Genomic DNA, 27,179 nt, shown 5'->3' with positions numbered 1-27,179 from the left:
TTTATTGTTATTTCTATCAACTTATTCTCCTAAAACCTAAAAACAATCTTAACACAAAGACTTTACAAATCTACGAATTTTAACGTTATGGCAAACATTCTTTCATTGTTATTTAATTATTATTTTATCGTTTATTGTCTATTTTTTCGTATAAATATTATTTATTATTGTGAATTATTGCAATATTTCTCCTTCGTACTTGCCTACAAAACTAATTAATAAAATCTATTTTAAATCTTTCCCATGCTCTGTGACCTTCGAAACAGATTCCAGCTGCTTGCTGTGAAACTATTCAATCTGCTGCGCGATCGTTTGCTGCAAGATTTTGTCTTTTGTGATTTGGCGGTGTCGGAATTGCTCGTCGAACGTGTTGACGAAAGCATTGATGAACTTGTCGAGAGTCTTCCGAGTGATTGATAATTGTAGGGGCAATAGGGATCTTTTGGTATGGGCGATTGATATCCTTTGTCCATCGGAGTAACGACTTTTAGTTCAAGACTGTGATTTGCAGAGTTGATTAATTTGACAGCTTGTTGGTAAGTGTACCATTTTACGTCGACTCCCATTATTTCGACAATGTAGTCGCCTTGTTTTAAGCCGCCAAGCTAAAATTTAAAAAAATATTTAAAATTAATTTTATTTTAAAATAATTTAAAAATATTTTTTTTATTTATTTTAAGTTTAATTATTTTGAATAAAAATATTTTTTAAATTAATTAATAATTAAAAAAATTAAATAAAATTTTAATTAAATTTGTTAACTAAAAAAAATTATAAAATTAATTTAATTTTTTTTTTATTTAATTTTAAATTTTAATTAATTTTAATTTTATAATTAACTGATTTAAATATTTTTCAAGTTTAATTTTTTACCAAAAATATTTTTTTTAAATTTTTTTAATTAAAAATAAAATTTCTTACCTCAGCTAATGAATTATTTTCAACTTGCGAGATCACAACTGGCGCATCTCCGCGCACATTAAAGCCATAACTGTCAATCACTCGTTCCTTCCCTGCCGACGAATTTGTACTTTCGCTTCTGACACTTCCGTTATTCGATCGACTCTTACAATAATCACAGGCAATGAGTGTTCCGGGCTTACAATGGCATGATTTTGGTATGCGCTTCTGTGGATTTATTGCTCCCGTGCCTTTTTGTAAGCGAATACTTCGTGGCGCAGTCCAATATTTGCGTGCAGAAAAGACTCCGATTGGTCCGAGACCTTTGAAGGGATCTTCAACTTTGTGTGCCGTGAAATCGGGGCCCGTTAAGGAAAGCGTGACGTTGGAAATGGCTTCGATTTTGACAACTAACAACTCGAGATCGTCATCGTTTACGTTATCGGGAATCATTCGATCGATTACAGCAAATTCGTCTTCCGCAGCGGTAAGTGCTTCTTTTACTACTTTGCTTAAGCCGTCTTTGTTCTGAAAAAAAATTAGATTAAATTTTGAATTTTTAATAAAAATTTAAAGAAAAATAATTTATTTTAATTAAAGAAATAATAAAATTTTTGAATAACAAAAAATTTTTAAATAAAAAAAATCAAATTAAAAACAATTTCTGTTAAAAAATAATTTTACTTAATTTAAAAATCAATTTAAAAAAAATAAAATAAAGTCCAAAAAAATAATGATTTGTATAATATAAATAATGTTAAAAAATATTTTTAATAATAAAAAATTTAAAAAAAATAAAATTTTTATTTTTATTTAATTTTAAAACAAGTTCTGTTTAAAAAAAAATTAACGTAATTTAAACTAATCTAAAAATTAATTTTAAAAAAAATATTAAATTTTAAAATAAATAAATTAATTTATTTATTCAATTTTTTTAATTATTTCAATTTATTATTATGAATTTATTTTATTAAAAATTATTTTTTTTTAACTTAAAATTAAATTAACCTTAATTAAAAATTAATTTAAAAATTAATTAAAAATTAATTGAAAAATAAAATTAAATTTAATTAAAAATTTATTTTTATTAAATAAAAAAAAATTAATTAATATTTTACCTTTAAATCGCGACACATCCGTTGAATACGTCTCGCTTCCTCCAAACTAGCGATGGCTTCTTTGAGATGCGCTCTTCTAATTAAATCATCAGAAATTGGTTTATCAGCTGGATATCCCTCAATTTGGCTAACTCCTTCGCCGGAAGCTTTCGATGCATGAAAATGCGCAAGTCCCTTATAATATTCGGCTTTCATGGGCACCAATCCAACCCAACATTCCGGCAAATAACTGTGTGTTTCGTTCGATTGAATTGTCGTATGGATCTCCGTATACTTTTTTGCCAGTTGATTTGCTTCTCCGGCGAGTTCTTTATACAACTACAAAAAAAAATTTCATTAAAAATCAAAAATTTCCCAAAAAAATTAATTTTTCTTACATTATCGGCATCTTGAATCGACATAACTTCTACTTGCAATTGAAGTTTCTCGTACAAACATTCTCGGGACTGCGCAAGCATCAAATCAACAAAAACATCCAAGACCAGCGGCTTCAAATCCATCGAAGGAGCATTCGTAAAAGTATCGTAAATGTGCTTGAACACGCCCGCTGCTTGCAAAAAGCTATAAACAGCTCCATCAAGACCCTTTTCTGACTTCCGATCGTGCCGAGCGCCAATTTGAGTGTAAATTGCCGCCAAATTGAACAATATGCAAGCTTTTTCGTAAGCGACACTTCGTTGAGATGACGGCTCTCCTACGAGAAAAAGATAAAAAAAAAGATTAAAATTCATGACAAATTCTAAATTTATCAAGAAATTCTCAGAAAATGATCTCAAGTTATCACAATTATCGTTACCAACTACCAACGTTATCAGTTTTCGGAATGATTGAAACACAATCTTATCAACAACGATGCCCTGAAGTAGACGTCGTAAAATAATAAAAAAAAATAATCTCATGTTTGATTCGTTTTTTGCAATTTTTCATGCGAATTGCGGATTAGTTATCGATAAATTCGGAAGAACGTGACTTTTTATTGAGGAAAATTCCGATAATTAACACGTAAAAGTTAGAATTTATTCAGAAATATCACACAGTTTCACATTTTATTTTAAAATTCTTTAAATTTTCAGAAATTTACTCCTCAAAAGCCTCAGTTGGCGTTTCTTCAGTTGGAATTTCCGTTACTGCTGAGCAAACATCCAATCCGTTAAAGGTGCAAGCCTGTTCAATTGGGTCAAATAATAATGTTGGAGCGCATGGTCTCTCAATTGGGCCCCATTTTTGTGCCGAGATGGGAATGCATTGGTAGAAAAGTGACAAATTTCTGTGCGGATATAAAACTATGTCTTCGACACGGCAATTGGGAAGTTCACAATCAAAGAAAATTTCTTCTGATTCCTCGCGAGAGATGGATTTAGCACTGACCACAACTAATAAAGTTGCTACGAGAAGTATCACGGCTATGGAAAATTTTTTTATTGGTTAGTTGATGACTTGAAAAATTTTTTAAAAAATTTACCTTTCATTTTTGGTGAGAAAAAATTTTTTTTTATTAATTTTCAGCAAAGAACAATTTTAATTGATTGATTTATCAAGACTGTGAGTTTGGACAATTCGAGCAATGTTTTTATACTGATTGGCAATAACAATAAAAAAAATATCTTTATCGAGCGGCTATCAATGATTAAACACAAAAATTACCCTAAAATACTTATCAGCAGAAATTGTATCAATTAAGTTCAGGAGAAATGACGTTATTGATGACTCAGTGAAGATTTCTTTTTATTTATTAAGGTTTTTGTAAATCTTTGAGAATTATATCTTGACATATTTATTTTTAGAACATTATCAGTTAATGAGAATTGAAGCACGTGAAAGATTGTATTTTCAATAGATTTGAAGAAAAGTGTTAATTGAAGTTCAGAAATTTAAATTTATTGATGACTCAGATTTCTTTTAATTTATTAAGGTTTTTGTAAATCTTTGAGAATTATATCTTGACATATTTATTTTTAGAACATTATCAGTTAATGAGAATTGAAGCACGTGAAAGATAAGAAAATTGAATGAAATTTTTAAGAGATTTGGAGAAAAGTGCTAAAAATTTGTTTAAAAAAATAAGAAACTATTTAAGTCAGTGAAGAAGAAAAATTTTTCAAAATGCGAAAAATACGAGAATCCACAATTAAAATTAATTTATTATTATTTTTTCCAACGAGCGCAGCAACCGCACGATTAGCAACATTTTAATTAATTTTAAATTTAATTAATTAATTATAATTGTTTTAAATTTTATTTTTAATTTTTTTTCATATTTTTTTTATTATTTTAAATTTTATTTTATTTATTTATTTTTTTTATTATTATTTTATAATTTTATTTATATTTATATATTATTTTATTTAAATTGCCAATTTTTATAAATTTAGAGCAAATTTCTTAAATTAATTTAATTCGTCATTCAAGAATTTTAAACTTAACGTTCTGTGACATTTTCTGTGATATTTGTGACATCAAGATACCAAAAATTAACTTTAAGAGAAAACTAAAGTTGCAATTTGCATTTTATAATTAAAAAAAAAATTACGTGAATTTAATTTTTCTCTGTGTGTTTTGAGAGCATTTCAGAGTGTTTATTTCATGCTCGAAATTAAAAAAAAAAACTAAAATTTTTAATTTTTTTATTAAATATTTTATAATTTAAAAAAATCTAAAATTCAGAAAAAAATCCATAAAAATTAGAAAAAATTATTCTTTAAGCTTAAAATTTTTGAAATTTGAAATCAAAAAAATACCAATGAGAGTAAAAAAAAATTATTTAAGCTCCAAAAACATTTTCTCTTCAATTTTTAATATTTATGATTATTTTTCAAATTATAAAAATTTTATTTAAAAAATATAATTTATTTTAAAGAATTTAAACTTCCAAAAATGATCAATAAATTTTTTATCGACAATTTCTCTCAAAAAAAATTATTTTTTTTTTATCTTGTGTTAAATTCATCAAATTTACTGAAAAAAATATCATATTTTAAAATAATAAAAATTTAAAGAAAAAAATATTTCAAGGTGATGTTCACACATTTAATAATAAAAAATTATTAATAATAAATAATGCAAAAAAAACATCATGAATCAATGTTATCCAAACGACACAAAGCACCCACAATTAAAATTAATTTATTATTATTTTTTCATTCAAATGCGAATAAAGAGGATATTCAACCCATTCACTTCTTCCAACGAGCGCAGCAACCGCACGATACATCCTAAATACGATGCATTTTCACATCATTAATATGATTCATTTTTATATTCAGATTACGTGTCGAATCGTTAGCATAATTTAAGTTTAAGTAAATTTTATATTTTATAATATTTTTATATATCATAAAAAATGCAAATGTATCAATATCAACATATACGTTCAAAAATAATAGAGAGATAACTTTGCAAATATTCACCACGTCTCGCATATTTCGTACCCGATCATATTATTTTATTATTATTAAAGTGAAATTCGAAATTTTCTATTCATATAGTTTTTTAATGTGTGAGGTAATGATATTAAAATCTCAGGTTTATGTTGCGGTATAACATAATAATAATGATGAAAAAAAAGGCAAAAATATCAAAAGTTGGATATTTCTATATCTTTCTTGATTTTTACGGGACAGTTTTGCCAATCAAGTAATTTTTATCAATTTTTACCTCGAAAATCATACATTCACCTCCATCATATTTTTTCGATATGTTAATAATTTTTACGCAATGTCTGAATTTTTTGATCATTGAAGCAATAACGGAATTTCTCGAGAAACATTTTCCTTTCAATTTCTTCAATTGTTGAAAAAAAAATTTTTTTTTTCAAATATTTGTTTGTAAATTACTTACCCGTTAATGAATCGTACCACTCGAAGTAAATTCCAGCATTGCGGTCTGCCGTAAAGAAGCGTCTTTCCACGTAGTAGAGCAAGTTGTAGTAACGAAACAACAATGACACACCTTGTGTATCGCGAGTCGGTGTTCGACAAGCCTAAAAATAAGAAAAATTGATAAACAAATCGTTGATGCTGCCAGATATGAATTAAGATGTTTGTTTATTCTTTACGAGAGCTACCTACGAGACGCATGAAGAAATTATCGCGACAAGGCTTGTCATTCATTCAACGCCCTTTGTCATGCGTCGCAACAAAAGATGCATTTTGTGTCGGATTTAAATAAATAACGACGAGGAAAGTGGGTTAGAATAACAAAGTTGTGGCATGAATTTAATTAAGGTAGGTTCGAGTTACAAAAACTTCATATTTTCTTATTTTTTTAAGTTGAAAATTAATTAATTTTTTTTTTAAGTAAGAAAAACGAAAAAAAAATATTTTTTATTAAAAATTAAATTAAAATTAAATTCAATTTATTTAATTTTTTTAGACAATTATTTTTTTTAAATTAAATTTAATTAATTTTTTAATTACAGAAAAAAAAATTAAATTGAAATAATTAAATTTTTAAAATTTTAAAATTTTTTATTTAATTATTTTTTTAAATTATTTCTTTAAAATTATTTATTTTTTAAATTATATTAAATTTAAAATTAACATAAAAATTTAACTCTTTGAAAATTTTGCAAAAAAAAATAAATTAAATTAAAATAAATAAAAAAAAAAGTTGAGAATCGCCTTTTTGCTAATTCAAACTTTAAAAAATAAATTTAATAAAACTGTTAAATATATTTTTAATGTAAAAAAAATTAAATTATAAAAAAATAGATTTTAAACTTTATTTTTTAAATTTTATACTTTTTGTAACATTAAATATTTTTTTTAATTGTTTCAGCCTTAAAAATTTTAAAACAGAAAATTTTTCATCAAATACTCACTTGTCTCAAGTCAGTCAAATCCGCAATGGCATCTTCATACAAATTCGAGTCCTCACTATAATGCTCAAGAATAAAATCCGAAAATGGCTCCATGAAACTAATTTCCTTCGTTTCCTTCAACCCCAATGGAATCATAGGCAAAATTAAATTTTGCGAGTCATTCTGATACAATTCCACGGAAGAATTCAACTCGGCAAGCTGTTCCTTCAACAATTGCAAATTCGAATTCACAAAACTCAATTCCAGCTGAATTGTGTTCCGCAATTTTTTGTTTGTGGTTGCTTGGTACAATTTCTCGGCTCCCGCACGTAACCGCAATTCTTTGTTTATTTCCTGATTCAACTTGCTCCGTTGCGATTGCAGCTTCGAACGAAATGATGCGTTTGCATCCATGCCCTAAAATGAGAAAAAAAATTATTTAAAATTTAGTTGACATAATCAGAGTGACTAATAACGTAAAATATGTGAAAAAAGAAAGTTTTTTCAATCGGATTTTGGTTTCGTTCACACATGTGCGAAAAAAAAAGTCATTTTCGTTGTCGGTCATGTTTAATTAATCATGTCTCGGTGTGAATAATTAACTCATACACATTTGTTTATAAATTACAGACAACATCACGTACGAGAGCTGCATACGAAAAAATTATTTAACTAGAGTGAAAATTACTGCTTTGCTTGCGGTTTTTTTATTTTGATATTTTTTCTTATGAAATTTTTTTTTGTTTGTTTATTTTTTTAATTTTCAACATTTGTCAATATTATTGTTCAAAATGCTGTTTCATTGCCGACGTCTGCGGTGCGGTGAAATGACATTAACATTTAGTGTTAATGAACTTCAAATCTTTTATTTATTTATAAAAAAATTAATTTTTTAAAAAAAAATATGCAAATGAGCAAAATATTACATAAAATAACAATTTTGACATTTTGTATGAATTTTTAAAAACATTTTTTTTAATGTTTCATTAAAAGCTCATTATCATTTTAGCAATTTTTTTCTATGACAACTAACTAAACCAATTTATACATTTTTTTATTGTTTCAGATCATTTCCTGTTTTCTCTCGGAGCTATCTGATTCGAATTGCATGCATGTGTGATGTAAAAGTTTCTGCCACAGTCACGTTTCAATTTTCAATAATGTTATAAAAAAAAGTCGTTATTTTATTACAATAATGATCTAATCCACACCTCAGCTCAGAAACAATAAATAAAATTACTTGCGGTGACCGTTATGGTTTTTGTAGGTTTTTGATGTCCAATATAATTTCCTTTTGCTGCAACAGCAGAGAAATTACGAGTTCATTGTGTTTTTATACGTGAATTGTTGCTACATCCGTTGAAAATTGGACACGATGAAGTTTTACCTACGTGGATGCAACATGGCGCTAGAGGCGTTTTGTTCTTGTGACGAGACAAGGTAATGTTATAATATATGTTTAATGTTATAAAAGTTAAGAATATGTTTAGTTTTTTTTATGTATGATAAATATTATGTTTAGTTAACATTGAGTTTAGAGTTCAAAATAACGTTATTATTGTCCGTTGGATAGAATTTCTTTGCTGTTGTTTATAAATTTTAAATAAAGAAAAATTTTAAAAATATTTAAATTTAATTGTAGAAAATTTAAAACAAAACTTTGAATTAAAAATAAAAAAAAATATGAAATATTTAAAATAGGTACATATTGCTTTTATAAAAATTAATTTATAAATTTTAATAATTTAAAAAAAAATATTCAATTTTTAATTAAAATATTTTTTTTATTTAATTTTTAATTAATTAATTAAAATAATAAACATTATTATTTATTACTTTTAAAATTTCTAAAAAAATATAATATTTTCAAAGAAAAATTTTGATAAAAAAAAATTAATTTAATTTCTAAAAATAATTATAATTAGGTATCTTTATAATGTTTGAAAAAAAAATTAATAAAAGTAAAATTAGAAATTTAAAAAAATATTTATAATACATATATCTTATACTACTTTAACTTTATTAATTATATAATTTATTATTTTATTTATTTCATATTAAATTTATTTTTAACTTCTACTATAAAAATGTATATTAACATCATTATTTTATAAAATTTCATTTAAATTTTATTTTAAAAAATTAAAATAATTTAATAACTTTTAGACAAAAAATTTTAAGAAAAACAAAGAAAAATAGTTTTTAATTAAAAAAAATTAATAAAATGTAAAAAAATTATTAAATAAATTCAAAAATTAAATTCTTCAATATTTTTTGATAAAATTTATATTTTATATGTTAATTTTTATTTATTTTTAATAAATATAATTTTCTGTAATTAAAATATATTTATTTTTTTCATTATATTTTTTTTAAATACTATTAAAATTTAAATAATATGTTTAAATAATAAAAATCCATTTAAATTATTTTTATGTTTATTTAAACATATAAAAAAATAATTAGAAGCACGATTGCATTACTAATTGAACAATCGAATACGGAAATAATCGAAAAGAATTTTAATATAATGAAGCGTAACAACATTTAACATTAACTTCAAAATCGGTAATCGTTTAACAAAAATATCCAACAAATATTTGTAATTTCACAACCTTTAAAATAAATATTTTGTACAAAAAATACAAGTTTTTCATTTCAAACACTTGTAGAACACAAAATATTTACAAAACAAAATAGTTTGTTATTTATAAGGAACTTGTATAACTTAACGAACTTGTTCTATGTTAATGAATAATGATTTAAACTTATTCGATATTTAATCATTTTCAATACCTGATAACATGAAAAATTGTTTAAAAATAAAAATTTTAATTTTTTTATTATTTAAACATTTTTTATATATGATTGCGATACGAATAAATATGTTTAGTTAATTATGTTTAATATTTGTAATTTTTTGACGTGTTTTACAACTTTTGATCTTAAATAAATATTTTACAGGTTTCAATACAAAAACTCAATAGCGTTGTTGATAAAATAATAAAAATATGGGCACGTTTTAATAGTAAAAAAAAACATTGAGTACTTGTAGTTGCTACAAAGAAGTTACAACCTTCTTCATTTTGCGCGACTAAATTGTGACTACCTTCACGATTTGTATTCGAAGAAAAAAATCTCAGCAACGATGGATGTCATGTCATGGCATGTGAATGAATGTTGTTGCTGCATTAAAGTAAAGTAATAACAACGAGATATTGTAAGGATTAGCCTCTGTATTTGAATGTTTTTGATGTCGAAACGCTTTTATGTCTTTTTGTTGCGTCGTTTTTGTTGTTATATCACATGGCGAAGGTGACTTTTAACCTGGTCACTTGTACTCGTGTTGCCGTGTTATGACGCCGATGTTTCAAGAATTCATCATATTACGATAAAGGATGATGTAAGCACATTTTTCTCATTTTTTATTTATTTTTAGAACGTTGTGGTAATTAATAATTCACATTTCGTGATGCTTTGATGTTAGATAATCTCCAAAAACGATGTTTTCAGTGGGATCATCATTCTTTACGAGAAAAATATTCAATCATGAACCTTCAAGCAGTTTATAACATGCATTGTTCGAGAGCTTCCTGATCAATTACCACGCTTTTTCTCGATTCTTTGTTCAAAAAACACACTGAAGAAGCTATGAACCGTCAAGCATTGGGCGAGCATTCAAGGATGTGTCAATTGTTCTTTTAAAAAATCAAAAACATCGCATTTTTTTTTTTTAAGAAATACAGCAAAAAAGGTAATTGTTCTTTAAATTTTTTGTACAAATTCGTCACATTTGCATAAGCATTTACGATAATTTGTCACAACACCTCTTTTGTTTAACTTTAAATTATTTTTGTGTCTCGCCTTTGATAAGCTACCAAAATTTAACACGAAAAATTTGTTTAAAGTTAAAACAATGAAACTAATTTAATGGTCTTGAAAGACAATTCTTGCCATGAACTCATTGAACATGTAATTAAAAAGCATTTAAACGTGTTTTAAATGAAGAATTAAGTGACATTGTCTGCTTATGAAGAAGCATGATTTTTACTTTTATGTACGTTAAATACATAAAATTTAATATTTATTGTTCTTTTAAGTCTATTAAAATATTTTTTTACAACAACAAGAGATTGTTGATGAAGATGCGACTTTTTGCATCATAATAAAAATTTGTCGTAAATTGTAATTTTAATTAAAAATTTTGACCTTTAAATTTTTTTATTGAATCTTTAATAAAAAAGAAAAATAATAAATCAATTTTTTAATTAAAATACGGGTTGAAAATTACTGATGATAATTTTTAAAATTATTAATTTTATTTTATTAATTTAAAAAAATTCAAATAAAAATAATAATAAAAAATTTAAGTACGTAAAATAATTTTAAAATTATTAATTATTTAAAATATGTAATTAATTAATAAAATTATTTTTTATTTTTTTTATTTAAAACCTTTATTTTTTTAAAAATTATTATTATATTTTATGATATTAAATATCTTAATTATTTTTTTTAATTTAAAATATTTATAAAAAATCCTCAACTCAAAATATTTATTCAACTCTCAAATTCCTTTAAATCCAATACATTTATTCATACAAAGTCTAATCATGCATCAATCAAAACTAATGTAACCCCCTTTAAATTAATATAAATATTGATTCAAGCTTTAACAAATCAAACATCGAAGGTTAAGCAGAGGTCAAGGTTATCATTATTTTGACTTAAAATAACGATTTATCACGATACACGAAACGAAAGAAACCAACCAAAGTTAACTACTGATAATTACATTATTGCCTATAATTTATATTTTTTTATAGATTTTTTTTTCATTATTATTAAAAAGTACATGCTGGTCAATTGGAAGTAAAAACCAAATAAATGTTCATTACAAGTATATTATAAAGGTGAATGAGTAACACGCCCGTAAATTTGAGTTTGGTCAAAAAAAAAAGTAGTCTGTGATTAACTTTATTAACCTTCATATAACTTTTAACAGTAATTTCGGCGGAAGAAAGATATATGGGAAAACATTAAAATGTACTTAGATTATCATTATATACATTTTTTTAATAATAAAGAAATATATTTGGTCCTACATACAAGTTATATTTTTTCTAACTCGAGAATTTTTTTTTCCAAAAATCCAAAGTATAAGTTTTTTCCAAGTACAAAAATAATATTTTTAAAATTTATTTTATTTATTTATTTATTTTATTTTATTTTTTATTAATAAATTTTAATTATTGTTTTTTTAATCAAATAAAATTTTAAATATATTTATAATAATAGATATAAAAAAAAAGTGTTTAATTTTTTTTAAGATATATTTATATTTTTTATATATTTATCTATAATAAAAAAATATATTAAAAATTAAAAAAAAGTATTAAAATTTTTAAATAATAAATAATTAATAAATTTTATTCTAACAAAAAATTTATTTAAATAAAAAAAAAATAAATAAAATTAATTATAAAAAAAAAATAATTTCATTAAAAAATATTATTTTTTATACTTAAAAAAAAAATTAAAAAATATCAAGTTATAAAAAATAAAACTTATATTATTTTTATCATTAATTTATTTTATATTTTTAAACGATAAAATGTAAGTCACTAAACAAAAACTGCCAATTATTATTAATTTATTTACGTAAAAAATTTCGCGATTCGCTCGACCAATTATTTTATATATTTTAACAAAACTATCACTAATTTGCTTTATTAAAGAAAAAATGATGAAAAAAAATAAATCACATGCGCTTCTCTATAATTTTGTATCATATATAATAATATATCATTATTACGACATTTTTTGAGATACTTCTTTTTTTTATGAAGTAACTGTAACATTAACTTATTAAAAGTGATTGTTTCTTACTTTTATGACGCAAGTTAACTAACACTTGTTTCTATCTCAAATTTGTCCTTTTTCAATGTTATTTATTTTTATTCATGATAAACTTATATAATAAATTTATTAACTTTATTTTCATTAAAATCTACGTTTAGAACACAAAAACAAGTTTAATTCGGTCAATTTATCGTAAATTTTTATCAGAAACAAGTTTTATAAAAAAAAATTATTTATAATTAAATTGCAGTAAATGTAAGTCAACGCAACGGAATCTTGTGATGCATTTCTTTTCTCTGTCTCATTTATCGCGCATTGAACATCAACAACTGGTTTATCATTCACCTCTTTTTTGTACAATTGTACCGAGAAATAATAATAAAAAAATATCAACTAATCAAGTTTTCCGTAGTTACTTGCTATTTTTCGCGATTATTACATAAAACGCACAACATATACACGCGAGAGCGGTAATGATGGCAAAATACGTGAAATACAAGTTTTACAGCTACTCCAAATGTGTAAACTTGTGATACAGACCCAGTTTTTTGTTCGTCTATTTCCGATAGCTACATCACCGCATGTTTTTAAAAGCCCGCATTTTTTCGTAATTATCACGTACTTTTCAATATAATTACTTTTTTTCGCTCAAAAATTAATGGGAAAGTATCGCGCGCGTGGTAAAATGGCTAAAAAAGTGGGTGTGAGTTAAATCAGTCGTAAAATTAAAACGATCTAAATTAAAAAAAAATAAGTTGACGTTTTGATGATGAGACAAGATTACTTTTCTTCTTCTTCTTCAGGTTACTGGGTTACTAAAGATATTTATTCATAATAAACATATTATTATTATTGTGCATTTCTTGCATTTTGATGTTCTTTCTATGCATTTATTTCTAGTTTATAATTTACGAGTGAGGAAAGAATGTGTGTGAGCAACTTCAATCAAGTTTGTAGGCAACCACAAAGTATAACAAAACAACAGTGAATGCACATTTCTACATCTTTTGTTATTAAGAAGTCAAACAAAGTAAGTATTCTCAAAGCCAAGCAGAGTGAATGTGAAGCAATAAAGTTACAGGTCATTTGATGGGAAAGTTTTCTTCTTGGAAAAGTGTTTCAAACCACAAAGAGACATGCGAGTGATCTCTCAAGTAGATTTGTAGTAACGAGAATTGGGTCTTGTGACTTTTTAATGAGAACTTGAAAAAAGAGAACGTCGATAAAGTGAAGGTACTTGATTGAAAAATTGAGTGGTTTTTGATTGGAAAATGTTAGTTTTGTTCTATTTTCAACTGAAATTTGATTTTTTATTGATTTGTGGAAAAATTTTATGATTATTTGTGGAAAAACAAATTTTTAGCCCAATGTAAAACTTTCAGCTCTTGAACAAAATTTCGTAAAAGTCTTTGAAATGTTTAAATGTTTTTAAATTTAAAGTTCTCAGTTTTTTGCATTTGATCTTTGACGTAAAACTAACTTTTAGCTCTTTATTAAATTTTCAGCTTTTGAACAAATTTTGTCAGTTTTTGGCATTCTAAACTATTCAGACTTCAAATTTTATAAAAACTTTTAACAAAAATATTGATCTTTAACTTCTCAAAAAAACCTAATTTTCTAACTTTTTAGCTCTTAACTTAAGACTTTCAAAAAAATATTTAGTTTTACGAATTTTTCAGCTTTTGAAAATCTGAAGAATTTTTAAACTTCTTAGATTTTCAAAATTTTTAATTTTTTACCTTTTAACAATTTTTTACGAAATTTGTGCTCTTTGAATATAAAAAATTTCTCAAAATTCTTAAATTACATATTCTTAAATTACCTAAATAATAATTTTTTATAATTTTCAACCATTAATTTTGAAACCTACGACTAACAAAAAGTAAATCACACCGTCTCTAATCGAAATAATCGTCTCTTATAATGAAACATTTGCAATTCTTTTTCGAGAAAAATTAACAGCAATCAAGTTATGTGCAAATTATCTACTCAAAATTACACATTTTAATACTTCGATCTACTTTTTTTTCCACAATATTCTCGCATTGCGCTAAATTTTATCTCATTTCATATGAATATGCAGCAGCACAATCGAATGCAATAATCGACAACATCTCGCGTAGTAGAAAAAAATATTCAAAACACGAAGTTTGTTATTATTAAAAGTAAGTCGATTGCACACTTTTGTAACTTCTGTAAGGTATGCAGCTCTTAATATTTATTCATAATAATAATATTGAATTAAAAGTTAACATTACTCGACTATTATTGCTCATTCATGAGTTCAGTTTAGATGGAATGGAACTAAATTGGCATGATCTCCATTGTGTCTTGCACAATCATCGCAACAATTCATATGGGAATGCCAATTGTCTGGCTTTTTAATTAAGTTTGTGACTAAATTCTAAAAAAAATCTTTTTTAATTCAATTACAGCCCAAAAAAGTCGCTAGACCGTAGGAATAACGGTGTCGCCTTAAGTTAGGTGAGAATTTACTCGTAAAAAAAACGAGAATGAACAGCAAAAATAAAAGTTATAAACTGTAACATCATCTTATTAATGCAAGTTTTTACAGTAAAATGTGTGTAACTGAAAAACAAAGTGTAATAAACTCTGCGTTAAATGCATGCCGCTGCTCCGTTGTTATCGTAAACAAACCCATTTAGAGGTGTTTTTCGATTCATTTCCTTGAATTAAAGTGAACGTAACTCTTTAAATGAGAATTAGAAGAAGATGCAAGAAAAAAACTCAAACAATAGTCGAATGAACAAACACCTAATTACTGTAAAATATGAAAATTGCACGAGCTAAAAACGAGCCACTCTACAAAAAAAAAAAAAAAAAAATATTTATCTAAGAGTAAAGTAGAGTATTGTCGTAATAATAAGACTTTCAATAGACAAGATGTGGATTAAAGATAAGAAAAACGAGCGACTTTTGAGAAAGAGCGATAAGCAGCGGGTTACGTAGTTCGTTTTGGATTCAATTTGAAATCGATTTCAAAAATAAAATGGAATAAAATAACAATAGAGACACCCACGAAGAAAAAAATTATAAGAAAAGTCTTTGTTTTAATAGTTCAAAACAGTTTAATTGTACTTTTGAGTTGAAAAAAGAGACAAAAAGCTAATTATACTTAGGTAATAATTTGTAAGAAATAAGATTTTTGGTTCAAATTTGATTTGTAATTGTTATTTTTTTTAAATATTTGATTTTTAATAAAAACTTTGTAAATGTCAATTCAAAAAATGACAGTTGAAAATTCGTAAATCGCTTTTTCGCTAATTCAACCGGAAAATTTTTCAGAAAACCTTAAAATTAATTGAAAATTACTGATTTTTGAAAAAAATAATTTTTTTCTAAAAATATTTTTTTTTTTCAAATATTGTTAAAGTTTTCAAACGTCAGTTCAAAAAAATTCCGTTAAAAGTTCAGAAATTGATTTTCTCTAATTCAAGTTAAAAATTTTTATTAAAATTTGAAAATAATTTAATTTTTAACATAAAATAGTTTAAACTATTAAAATTTTATTATAAAATTCTTATTTTTGTGAAAATAATTCAAAAAATTGACAGTTGCAAAATTTGAAAATTGCTTTTTGCTAATTCAAACCTAAAAAAATATCAATAACCCGAAAAAAATTTTAATGTAAAATTTTTGGCAAAGTTTCTATCGATCATATCGATTTCTGACCTGATTTCTTTCGAAAAAAAATATTGAGAAACGTTTTCTCTCAAGTACTTGACAAGAAATTTGACAACAAACGAAACGATGAAGTAAAAAAAAGTATTAGCAAAACTCATATTTCGCTCGGAGCATAGAACAAAAAGAAGGTCAAAGTACTTATTCGCTCGGTTGTTGTTGTTACCAACCTCATCTTTTACGCCAAGACATTATTCCATTAACGAAGAGTCGACGACGAAGAAAAAAAATAAAAAGAGTAACAACCATTCACAATATTCTCCCATGATCTACAATTCACGACGACTTTACAGAAGAAAAATGGTGATTCATTCTATTTTATGCTCGCTTTATGCTGTTGTTGTTTTTTTTTTTGCGCGAGTCGCTTCTCTTCCCATGGCAAAAGACGAGAACACAGGCAAAATTATTGTAATTGTATCATTTAACGAGGTAACCATTCCTTGTAAATATTTACGCTTTTTTATGTGTTCAATTGCTGAATGAGGGAACTGTCATGCAATTGAAGAATTAAAGCGACGACACGCAAAGTAATTTTATTTTTAAATTTCCATCTTGCGTGTGATCCGATCTCATTTTTTCGATGATTGCAGGTCTTTATTCCATTGTGTCGATTACTTGGCGCACCATCGAGTACCCGAGACGGAATAAATTCCACAAACTGAAGCCCAGGAAGAGGGTAGCGATGCCTCCAAATGATACTAAAAAATTAAAAAATATTTTTTCTCAAAAAAAAAATGTCAAAAAATTAAATTCTAACCCAACAAATCCTCAAAAGAAAACAAAACATCGCGTCGCAATCGGAAATTCGGTGACAAAATCTCCCATCGACAAGCAGTTTTCCGCACAAAAGTTATTCCGGAGCCATCGACAGACCATCTGTGACGTTTGAAGACTTCTCGAACAAAAAGTACTTCAGTACAGGGTTTTGGGCATTCACAATTTGCTGTCATGTTGCCGGGCCATCCTTTTTGCGCCAAACATGCTAAACCTTCAACTGTGCAAATTTGACCGTTTATGAAGGGGTAATAGAAAGGCTTGCATCCACAAAGTTCGATACTTTTTCGTGCCTTGCAGAGAATTCCGCAGTATTTGACGCCATAAACAGGTAACTTAATTAAAGATTTTTTTAAAGAAAATTTTTAAAATTAGGCAAGAAAATTTTTAAAAATATTTTACATTTACAAGATCCCAAAAGAAAAATTATGAAAAATGTTTAAAAAATTTTACTATTTTTAGCATTATTTTAAATGAATAAAAAAAAAATTAATTAAATAAATACTTGATTTAAAAAAAAAATAATTCAAATAAAATAAATAATAAATAAATTTAACTTAAAAATTAATTAATAAAATAAAAAAAATCAAATAAAATTTTAATTTAAAAAAATTGAATTTATAAAATAAAAAAAAATCATTAACAATTTGAGAAAAAAAATTTCAATTTTAATTAAAAATTAATTATTAAAATATATAATCGAATATTAATACAAAAATCATTAATTAATAATTATTATTAAAAATTAAAAAAAAACTTTAATTTTTAAATAATTTAGGTAATTCAATTTAATTTAAATTTATTTTTAATCAATATTTATTTTAGTTCAAAAAAAAATAATGTATTTCAAAAAAAAAATCATAAAAATTATAATTTATGAGATTTTTGAGAAAATTAATTGGAATCAAATGTAAAATAATTTTATAAATTCTAAAAATTTTTTTTAAAATTCTTACAGAAGACATTTTACTCGATTCATCCGGAAAAAGACATTTTCGCTGCTTCGGAGATAAAGTTCGAACCTGTTTATCAGCTACAGTTTCAACAACGGCATAAATCGCTTCAATTTCATCTTGTTTCATCATATCAGTAAAGCCCATATTTTCAACAGGCAAATCGTAAGGCGAATGAACTGCATACTAAATTTTTTTTTTTATAAAAATTAATAAAAAATAATTTTTCAGGACTCACTGAGATCGCCGAATCATACAAATCAATATTAATAAAGCACTTATTTTTCGAAAACAGGCAAGACATCGGTTTCTCCACAATTTTGAAGTCATTCAACTGGATCATTGTACTCAGCAGCACCGATAACGGCGAATTTATCGTGTAACAAATTCCTCTTTCGGTTATCACTTCGACGAAATTCACCTCAGCGCCTTTATCGAAGCTCGTTATCGCGTCATCGTAATTCGGATGCAATTCCCGCGCTAATTCCAACATATCAATCGAGCTAAATCTCTCGTCATCTTTGAATTTTTCGAAGCGATGCAAGTTATCGGAGGAGATATTCACGACAATTCCGATGAATTCCATGTAATCCTCGTACGAAGTGTCGTTCTCGTCAGCACTCCAAGTCCGTTGGATAAATTCATCGGCTTTGTCAAAGTCGATTCGCTCATGGTAGCAATAAGTTATCGCAGGAACGGTGCCATTCCAATCGTTATCGTAATTTTCGAGAGATACAACGACGGGATCCGCTTGGTATCTGTCCCATGTTGTGAGACATAAATAAGCTGCGGCAGCTCCGAGACACACAATTACGCTAAGCCATAAGATTCTTTCGGTCCAATGTCGCTTCGGTTCGAAGATGTAAGACCATCCATGGATCCCGGAGTAAGAAACTGACTCGAAAAAATAATGACGAAGACGAGAAGTGAAAGATTTTTGCTTTTTCAGAGGCTTTTTAGCGACTTTTGGAGGGGTTTTTGTCTCTAAAAAAGCTTTTTTTGTCGCAGGAAGAGGACCAACTTTATTCTTTGCTGACATTCTGACAAAAACTACCCCAAAAAAATATTTTTTTTTTTTGATAGAAATTCACGTAAAATCAGATAATTTTTCCATTAGAACAAAATTTTCGGACAAAGATTGAATGCGATTGATAAAAAAATGACCGTAATTGATCACGACCCTTTTAGGGAAAATAATTGCTTGTACAATTAAACCGGTTTGTTAGAATATTCATTCAAGCCTGAAAACTGCGTCATTTCAGAAAATTCCAGACAGACGTAATTCTGCGTGTTTAATCATTCAAAAGCAATGCAAAACATGACTAACCCCGAATAAACATCATAAAAGTCATTAAATGAAATTATAATTAAAATACACAAGAACATTATCTTTATGACTTGTGACGAAGAGCCATGGTGACGACAACGACAATTCTCCGTAAGGTCACAAAACTTTAAAAATAGAAAACTTGTCGAGAAAAGTAAAAAGAAACAAGTTTAATTTATCGACTTTACAAGCGGCAAACATAATTTACATTTTTATTTATTCTCAATCTTCTCGCTCATGAATAAATTAAAATATTAAAAACTTTGTTATATAAGCGTCATTGTTTCACCTCTAGCGAGTACCATAAACAACAAACCGATCATCGTAAATAAAATGGTCAGTAACATATTTCTAGCATCATCAACGATGTGATTTTGCAGGGAAGGAATTCAACAAAAAAAAAATTAAAAAAAATAAATAAAAGAAAAAAAAATTTAAAAAATACAACTAATTATTTCAATTAATTCAAGCCAAGCAAAATAATAAAAAAAAAATTATAAAAATATTTTATTTTTTATTAAAAAAAAAAATTAATCAAAATTAAAAAAAATAAGCCTGAAATTTTTTCCAATGAATTCAAACGAAGTAAAATATTTTTTTTAAAAAAATAATTTAAAAAAAAAATATTTTAAAAATAAAAAAAAATTAATTTTTTTCCAATTAGTTCATACCAAGTAGAAATTAATATTAAAAAAATTATAATTAATAAATAATTATTTAAAAAAAATTAAGCCTGAAATCTATTCCAATTGATTCAGGGCTCCTGAAAATTTACAAAACCCGTCCCTGCTTAAACATTGCCATTGTCTATGATTTTTTTTTTATCGAAAAGCGGATGTATAAATATGATGTTTGATATTTGAACCCAGATTAAAAATTTTTTAAACACAAAATAAATTATGTTGTCCATCCATCCATCTCCGCGTATTTTTTTCATCTCGCATGTCAATCGTGTGCCATAAAAAACCTAACAAGCATAACATTTGTATAAATCTACGCCCAAAATAGTCACAGAAAAAGCTTCTCACGCATAATTTGTAATTTAACCGTAACTTATTTTTTGAGTGACTTCAAATTTAAAAAAAAAATGTATATTTTTTATGCTCCATTTGTATCTATGATTAATCTCGTATGTAGTTTAAAAAACATTTCTAAAAAAAATAATAAATTAGGAACACAAAAATTACGCGAATTTCATGCTTAGTTTAATGTAAAAGTTAATAATATACAAAAAAAAATTGCAATGAGCTTTAAATTAAAAATTTGAATATTTATTCGACATTGAAAAAAACTAATTTCTTTTACAAATTTCCTGATTAAATTTTTTTTATTATGAATTTTTATTACAAAATCAGTAGCAGAACAATTTTAAATAATTTTATTTATGTTGATTTTAAATGTTTTAATTTTCCTGCCAATTAAGTATTGCACTAAAAATTCATCTCGTAAATATTTATTGTGGCTTTATTGATACTTAAAGCTATTTTTTATGATTTAAGCAAAAAATGGAGCACGATAGTAATCGAGATGAAAACAATATACAATGCAATTTATTTATTAATAAATTCATTATTTATTATTAATTTTTTTATTTATTAAAACTTGTATTATACATACTAATAATAATAAATATAATAAACTTCATTGTTTTTTTTTCGATTTTGGAGAAAAAATTAAGAAAGGCGTACCAAACATTGATGCGCACGCCTGCCTCGTTATTTAGTAAGAAAAAAAAATGTTATTAAAATCACTTTCTTCTTTTTTCGTTTATTTAAAGTATTATTTTTACGTTTTTTACATGAAAGTAACAATAACAATTATTGTAGAAACATAAATCAAACATTCATCTTGAGCAAAATGTCGTGCCGAAGTATCATCATCATAAATTTGAAAAGTTACTGATGTGTTTTACTTTCAGCTTACAACATTATTAAATGTTAAAAGTAGAATAAAATAAATAATGTAACCTAAAAAAAAGTTAATTATGTATTTATTTAAAGACATTTTCAGAGATAAGAAGTAACTTGCTTAACAAGTTTAATATTATTATACGCTTTTTTATGCATTTCAAGTGAATGGATTTTGTATTAATGATAAATTCAATATATAAAAATGTATGTTTAAATAAAAATCAATAAGTTTTTTTTTATTTTAACAAAAAAGAAATGTGTTATCAAATAAAAGGTGCGTTTAACGTGTAAGTAATTAATGTAAAAATGGGTTTGTCAAGTTATGTAATAATATTTTCTATTAATTATTAATTTAATGTACATAATTATTTTTAAAAAATATTTTATTTAATTTACTTTTTTAAAAATAAAAAAAAATAATTTTTTATTTATTTTTTTTATTATTTTTTGTTTAATATGTTAGTTAGTTTAAACTTTTAATAATTAGAAAAATAAAAATTTAATTAATTAAATTTTTTAAATTTTAATTTCAATGGGTGCATTCAAGATTGCTCATCGATGGACATCAATGATTGTTTCCAATTTTTTTTTTCATTGAACGCGTTTAAGTAAAATATATTCATCAAAAAATTCAATTATGATGGAAAAAATATATCAGAAAAAAATCATGATGGAAGCGATGAGTGATCTTGAATGCACCCAATAATTTTTTTAATTTAATTTTTTTTTAAATATCGTACGCCTTTCTTAATTTTGTCTCCAAAATCGAAAATTAAATAAAATTAAAAGTAAAAAAAAAATAATAAATATTTCAAAATCGACAAAAAAAAATATGGAACAATTTTCTCAATAACTTTACTCGTAATTATGAAAATATTTATTTCCGTATCAAGTTTATTTAACTTTTTTTTCAAAAATAAAATAAAAACATATCTTGTTTACAAATAAAAATAAATAATCAGAAGCAATTATCATCCATATAAAGTACTTTAGATTAAACAAGTTTAAAAATCAAATCAAATAAAATGCAATTCATTCCCTTTTTAAATTTAAAAAAAACCCGAAATGTATGTTAGGTTAGTTTTTTCTTTAAAAACATGAAATATACATGTAATGCTCAATTATACATCAGAATAATCACTTAAAAATTCACTTTTTTTTATTTAAAAGTTATATTTTTGTAAATTGAGCGGCTTTTTACAAACACACCTTTATATTTTTTTCTCGTTCAAAAGATTTTTTCATTTTCAAAATGAAATGACCATAAAATACAATTGTAAATCTAGTTGGTCAATCGCTCAATGAGGCACGACTCTTTCTTGTCGATCATTATATTAATTAAAAAACATTATTAGGCAGGCTACATTTGCGCGAAAAAGTTAAACTTGTGTCTTATTGTTTTTCGAATATTAATTTTTATTGTTCCGAAAAATTTTTTTTTATAAGTTTTGAATATTTTTTGCATTTTTGGGATTATTCCGGTCTATCTAACCCATAAATAAATAAACATTGCCACATGAGCCATTCTCTTACACATTATGTCACGTCATTAACATGGCAACGTTACCATGTATGATCGCATTGACGTTTCTCGTTCGCAGACTGGCGATTTAAAAAATAGATATTAATGTTGCATTAAAACTGTGGACATTGAAAAGAGTTTTGTAACTATAACATATACGTTTGAAACATTAAAAATTTGTTATTTAAAAAAAATCTTGTCTAAAATATTCATCATTGTATTCAAATGTGAAAGGAAATGCTGCTGTAAATTTGCAACATACAAAAATTTACATTTTATATTTTTATTTATTTTTTTTTTTTCAATACATTAACACTAAAATTGACAAATTTTATTGAATTACGTAAGCGAGTCACAAAAAAAGTACAGTAAGAGATTTTTTAAGGGTTAATTTCCTGTCACAAACATTTTTTTTTATATAATTGGTTTTAAATTATTATTCGGCGAAATATTGTCTGTCTGTCTTTTTTGATTGATTCAATTTGATACGCGAGTCTGAATTTTATTTAAAAAAAAATCTGTACTCACCTGTGATTCTAAGTTATCAATACATCCCATCCTGTTTATTGTTTCTGCCTGACTGACGTGTGTTTGTGAATTACGTATAAAAATTGTACTTGTTGTCGCACAGAATGAAGTTTTTTTTATTGTTTCATTATTTTTAGATTTTTTTTAAATTTTTCTATAGAGAATCACTGATTTATATATGTTTGTTGTATTGTTCACTTCTGGTTCAATTGTCTTTTTTTATAGATTTTTTTTTTATTATTTTGAATCAGAGTCTCTTCAGTCCCTTTTTTTATTTATTCATAATAGATAATTATCGTTTCATGATCATCTTTTTTCTGAGAAACATTTCCTGAATATATTATCCAATATTATCTGGAATTTAAAAGAAAATAAACAAATAAACATTTATTAATTTTTAAGGTATGAGAAACGAAGTTTGGTTGGCGTGAGATGAAATTTAAGCGTATTTTAATTTTTATTTTATTTTTTAAAATATTTTAAATTTCATTAAAAATTATTATAAATAATAAATTAAAATTAATAATAATTTGTTAAAAAATATTTTTTAATTAGTTTTTTAAATTTAAATTAATCAATTTAATATTTCTTTTCATATTTTTTTTTTTAATTTTTTATTTTATATATTTTTTTTATTTTTCTTATAATAATTTTTTAATAAATTTTTAATTTTTTTAAATTATTATTTTCATACTTTTTGATTTATTTTATTTTAATCATTAAATTATTTTTTATATAAATTCTTTTAATTAAAAGAAAACTTATAAATAATTATTTGAAAAAAAAAATAAAATCATTAAAAAATCTTAACATTTAATTAAATAAATTTTAAAGTTTTTAATTTAAATATTTAAAAATTAATTCGATAAAATTCATTAAATTAATTTTATTAAAAATTTTAATTAAATTTTAGGTATTAAAAAACATTTTTTTATTTTAATTTAAGTCTAAAATATTTTGTTTAGTAAAATTAAATTTATTTATTTTTTTTTATTTCTTCTAATTTTTTATCATTATTTATTCTTTTCAGACAGACATCAAAACAACAAAAGCCTCATTTAAATTTCTTCAAAAAAAAAATAATAATAATAAAAGCCAATCCTATCACACATGATTACAAATAAAAATAAAAGGGTATGATGATAAAATTTTATAACCATATTGTTGTTGACGCTTTAAAACAAAAGGAAACACTCAATTTCACTTCTTTCTCACGTTAAACGGGCTACACAACGCTCACGGAATGCACTTCAAAAGAGAGAAAAAGAGAATACGAATTGATTTGTTGCGTTTTGTAACATTTATGAGTGTATGCGTCGTTTCTGTTTGGCTATGTCTACCTTTAATGATATTAAAATAAAAATAATAAAAGAAAGTCTTCGCGTACACCGAAAGGCAACAAAGACAAAAGATGTTTCTATAAAAAATTATCGGACCTACAGAAAATTTAAAGGGAAGTTATTTAAGTTTTGGTTTTTAAAACTTGTTTTCATTCATTTTTTTTTTTTTTGGTCTCGACGCCGCTTGATTCGACATGGGTCGGTGCTTGATTATCTTCACGAAAAATAAAAAATTATCTTGTCTCCCACACAAAAAATTGATTAGGATATTTCGTCGCGTCGAGATTTTTTTTTCTTCAGGGATCATATTGAATAGAATGACGTCAAAGCGAGGCTGGAATTTTTTCCAAAGAAATATTTGATTGTCTGACAAGTGCTTGCTCGTGTTCATCATTTTTCATTGTTCACTGAGATAATTTCTGCGAATTATGTGCATTTTGGTAAAATTACGAGAAATTGTCAAATATTATCTTTTCATTCGCTCGTGTTTTCTTTCATTCAAAAAAATAATAAAATAAATAAAAATAACAAAATGATGATGAATAAATAATATTTTTGCTCGCAGAAACTTGCAAAAAATTAAACAAATGAATAAAAACATTAATCAAGTTTAATTTTTCGTGTTTTTTTATGAATTACTTAAATGTATCAAGCAAGCCCTCCAGTATCAAGTCGCGTTTAAATAAAAAAAAATTGAGGTTGATAAAAATTTACAACCAATTTTTATGTTGAATGTCAGTTTAATCATCGTTTCCTTTACTTTCACATCTTACTTCATTGCTTTTTTGAGACATTTCTTGTAATATTATCATCTTATATTTTTGTTATGAGTTGAGTTACGGTACCAATTCAGCACTTGACGTTTTTTTTTTTTAAATTACTACAGTAAATAGTTTTTTTTTGTCATAAAAATATTGACGGATGTATCATTATTGAACATTATTATTTATTTATTAAAAAAAAAACAAACAAATTATGTCTTAGAAGATTTTTATTTAAACAACTTTCAAGATTTATGTTCAACACACTTCTAAGCCAACATTAATTTTTTTTACCGTTAATTATAATTTTATGTAGATTTATTTTTCTTTATTTTCTGTTATTTTTGTATTGTATTCATTTTTTTCATTCATGAAAGAATTTTTTAACTAATTAATCTTGTTAAGAATTTTTTGTGTGTAAAAATTTTTTTTTTTTAATTGTTTTTTAAATATTTATTTTTTAATATTTTTCTTTATTTTAATGAAAAATTAACATTTTTATCATAACAATCACTTTTTAACGAATTTTTTCAATTATTTACTTTGTAACAAAAATTTTTGTATTTTTATTTTTAAAATATATACCGTACCCAAAGTTAATCCATATAAATATAATAACAGAACAAAACAGTCTGTTTGTTGATTATTTTTTTAAGTCACGATTTAAAAACAAAAACTCTGCGAAAAGATAAGCCCGTTAAACATGCGCACAACTCGGTAGTTGACTAACAACTGACTGGATGAATGAACGAAAGAAAAATATATGTTAAACTGGAAAGAGGTGAATATATAATACATTTGCCATAGAACAGGTATACAATATAAAAATTTATGTGAAAATGAACGTCAGGTGTGGATTTTTTTTATTAAAGTATTGGTGAATGAATTTTATTGTAGAGTGTCTCGACTTAACTTTATAAAATAATTTTTAACGAAAAAAAAAGTTATTTAAATTAAAATATAAAAAAAAATTATTTATATTTAAATTTAACTTAGATTTTTAATTGATTTTTATTAAAATTATTTTTTTTTAATTTTTGATTGTAAATTAAATTAAATTCAAATTTTTAATAAATTCAATACTTACCTTTGAATATTTTAAATTATTTTTTTATTTTAAATAAAACATATTTTTTACTTCAGTTCAATTTTTTATATATTTCCTCTTTTAAATAAGGACACATAATTTTTTTTTATAAACATTTAACTTAAATTTATTTTCTTTGAATTTTTCTTGTCATTTTTATAATTTTATTTTATTTTTTACCATAATTTTTTTTAATAAATATATTTTTTTTTCTGAACACCATCAACCATTTTTAAAAATCTATTTAAATTTATATTTTTATTACAATTAATTTTTTTATAAATTTATTTATGTATGATCACAACACTAAAGTAGTCGAATATCTAAACAGACATTATAAAATATAAATTTTTCTAAATATATTTAATTTTCTTAAATTTTTAAACTTTTGGCTAAATTGACGCAAATTAACACAAAAAAATATTTTTCTTAATTATTTCTAATGAGCAAACGATTTAGGACTTAGGTTCTATCTAATATAATATTTTTTTATTATACTGACCTTAACATTATAATTTTTTTTTAATAATATTTAATGAAAGTAGCACTTAAAAATTAAATTAAGGCTCAAATGAAAGAAAAAAAAAATGATAATTG

General features: G+C 24.4%; 2 protein-coding genes and 1 long non-coding RNA gene across 3 annotated transcripts; all 3 read right to left on the bottom strand.

Annotated features, from left to right (window-relative positions):
- On the bottom strand, positions 1-26,209 carry LOC134836944 (rhophilin-2-A). The gene is made up of 8 exons (XM_063852232.1): positions 26,086-26,209; positions 23,395-23,748; positions 6,838-7,233; positions 5,856-5,997; positions 2,396-2,712; positions 2,019-2,336; positions 922-1,428; positions 1-605 (listed from the first exon to the last, which is right to left on the bottom strand). Exons 2-8 carry the CDS (start codon positions 23,422-23,424, stop codon positions 231-233), a joined length of 2,085 nt encoding a protein of 694 aa, XP_063708302.1. The 5' UTR covers positions 23,425-23,748; positions 26,086-26,209; the 3' UTR covers positions 1-230.
- LOC134838474 (uncharacterized) lies at positions 3,014-3,585 on the bottom strand. The gene is made up of 2 exons (XR_010162355.1): positions 3,481-3,585; positions 3,014-3,421 (listed from the first exon to the last, which is right to left on the bottom strand). It is a non-coding gene; the product is annotated as an uncharacterized LOC134838474 (long non-coding RNA).
- Positions 16,975-19,146, bottom strand: LOC134827913 (uncharacterized). The gene is made up of 4 exons (XM_063840800.1): positions 18,346-19,146; positions 18,111-18,293; positions 17,138-17,489; positions 16,975-17,078 (listed from the first exon to the last, which is right to left on the bottom strand). Exons 1-4 carry the CDS (start codon positions 19,144-19,146, stop codon positions 16,975-16,977), a joined length of 1,440 nt encoding a protein of 479 aa, XP_063696870.1.
- Positions 26,210-27,179: the final 970 nt, after the last annotated feature.

The sequence above is a fragment of the Culicoides brevitarsis genome, chromosome 1, assembly GCF_036172545.1.
Source record: "Culicoides brevitarsis isolate CSIRO-B50_1 chromosome 1, AGI_CSIRO_Cbre_v1, whole genome shotgun sequence".
In the NCBI taxonomy this organism is placed as follows: domain Eukaryota; kingdom Metazoa; phylum Arthropoda; class Insecta; order Diptera; family Ceratopogonidae; genus Culicoides; species Culicoides brevitarsis.
Note: the sequence above shows the minus strand (reverse complement) of the source record. Positions and strands in the feature narration are given on the sequence as shown.